Source organism: Perkinsus marinus, assembly GCF_000006405.1.
Source record: "Perkinsus marinus ATCC 50983 genomic scaffold scf_1104296930844, whole genome shotgun sequence".
In the NCBI taxonomy this organism is placed as follows: Eukaryota; Perkinsozoa; order Perkinsida; family Perkinsidae; genus Perkinsus; species Perkinsus marinus.
The window spans coordinates 1,775-3,740 of NW_003215986.1; the positions used below are offsets into that span (position 1 = coordinate 1,775).

General features: G+C 48.7%; 1 protein-coding gene across 1 annotated transcript in view; it reads right to left on the minus strand.

The window, feature by feature from the left end:
* The window catches only part of Pmar_PMAR015623 (conserved hypothetical protein), a gene marked incomplete at its 3' end in the record, with an annotated part of 1,916 nt that extends 123 nt beyond the window's left edge, over positions 1-1,793 (minus strand). The window contains exons 1-7 of the mRNA XM_002786826.1: positions 1,691-1,793; positions 1,140-1,229; positions 956-1,090; positions 721-747; positions 597-674; positions 342-491; positions 1-299 (exon numbers count right to left, since the gene is read on the minus strand). Coding sequence (XP_002786872.1) covers positions 1-299; positions 342-491; positions 597-674; positions 721-747; positions 956-1,090; positions 1,140-1,229; positions 1,691-1,769 — 858 coding nt within the window. The 5' untranslated portion in view covers positions 1,770-1,793. The remainder of the gene's footprint in view (positions 300-341; positions 492-596; positions 675-720; positions 748-955; positions 1,091-1,139; positions 1,230-1,690) is intronic.
* Between the last annotated feature and the right edge of the window lie 173 nt (positions 1,794-1,966).

Here is a 1,966-nt window from a genome sequence, read left to right on the forward strand (position 1 = left end):
ATACGTGCCGAGGAGGGTGAGAGATATGTGCGGATTCCCAATCGCGCTGTCCACGAACTCGCGGGCGTACCCATCAACGATGGTGGGGTCGTCGTCGCTGAGTAAACTGACGATCTCAGCGGTAATCAATTCGATGTTGCCTTCACTCAGTTTGTTCACAAGTCCACGAATTTTACTCAACTTTAGCGCGCGTTCTTCCTCTGCCGTCGTTGTGGACTTCCGCGTTCGAAGATGAGGGGGGACATACGCACCCGTCTCTTTGGACTCCGCAGAAGCCTCGGGAACCTCTTCAAGGAGTACTAACGATGAACTCAGAATGTGGTATGGGAAGGACCGACTACCTCTGCCTTGTTCCTCAGAGGTTTCGTTCTTAGGTCCTTTCAGCTCCTTTTTTCGACTCTTAACTGCATCTTCGATATTATCGAGGGCAGTGAAAAGGTCGGCATCGAGACCATCCCTCTCGAGCTCTTCCATGACCTTCTGGCGATTTTCTAAGGATAACATTGAATGCCGACGAGTGAAGCTGAATTCTTGACCGAGAATCGTACGGGCCCACCGAGAAGCCATGAATAAACCAGATCACCCACGTCTCGTACTGTCTATGCCCAATTTATGCTCCCAATATTCCACTTCTTCATCAGCAGAATTCTCCGAGTCTTCGGCTTCTTCATCATCTGCGGCAATCCAGGATCTACAGACAATTCCTACTCTTCAACTCACCATCGGGAGAGTCTTCCTCCGCCATTTCTGAAAAAAATACAAAATGGAAGCTGATGAATCCCGAGTTGTGGATACGGAGAATATTTACGGAGACCTTTGACGAGAGATGCCGCGCGTTCGGAGAAACCTCACCAACGATGTCATCCATCTCATGGCATTCAACCCTATGCAGAGCGATTCCAACCACTGCTTTCCAATCAGACTCAACAAACGAACTCATCCTAGAACCAATCACCTTGTCGGCTCGGCTCGCTTCTATCGAGATCTCTCTTCCGCTCCTTGACGGCATCATCGATCGCATCAAGAGATTGGAAGAAGTCTTCATCCCAGCCATCCTTGATGAACTCTTGCTTCACTTTTTCATTATTCTCTGAAATGGCCAAGAGTTGGTAATGACTCGCAAGCATGCACGAGCGTACCACCATGGATACCCAATTTGTCTTCCCAGTACTTCACTTCTTCATCAACACTCAATTGCTGTTCACCCTCGTCTTCGGAGGCTTCTCGCTCTGAGCACAACAGACCAGTTCACGAAAGGCTCCGTTCTGACCGATCCTGGCCATTACTTAACCCCCAGTCAAACCACTCTGAGTCCCCAAGGAAGATTCGAAAACAAAGTAGTGCATTAGTGTCTGGAAAATTGAATTTCCCGGACTTCTCACTCAAGTTTAAGGTGTTCCAGATGGACCAGCGTACGGTGTGCGCTGCACGCGATGGTCCGGGTCGGAACGAGAAACTCAACCCTGGGCATTCCTAAACTGAGCCAGGAGACCGAGATGGTCACAGATATTTCCTTGTCTTCTCGATAAACAGTTCGATCGAGTGTCTTCTTCCTAACCTCTCTTATACTCTACACAATAAGATGAAGGATATAAAGGAAATCAATGAGACTCAAATTTCCAGGAAATATCTTCATCAAAAAAACCGAGAATCAGACGGTTGAACTACAGACCCTACAAATGACTACTACCTTTGATAACTTTCCGCCTTTTACTTCCACCAATTCGACGCTGTTGTCGCCGCTTGAGACTCTTCCTGGGCGGCGCCATGTGCCAATGGAGTAAATGAAAGCTGATCAGGAGGAGGGGAGGGAGGTTAAGGTACATTCTGAGGCGGTCGAGGTACACAAAGAGAACATTCCCACCACGTGTTGGGTGTTAATGGGGGGAGGAGAGGAGCGGTTTTGGGACGTAGGAGGTCAATCTAGGGCATGCCATGATACAACCAAATCTTCTGGGTGGGGCGA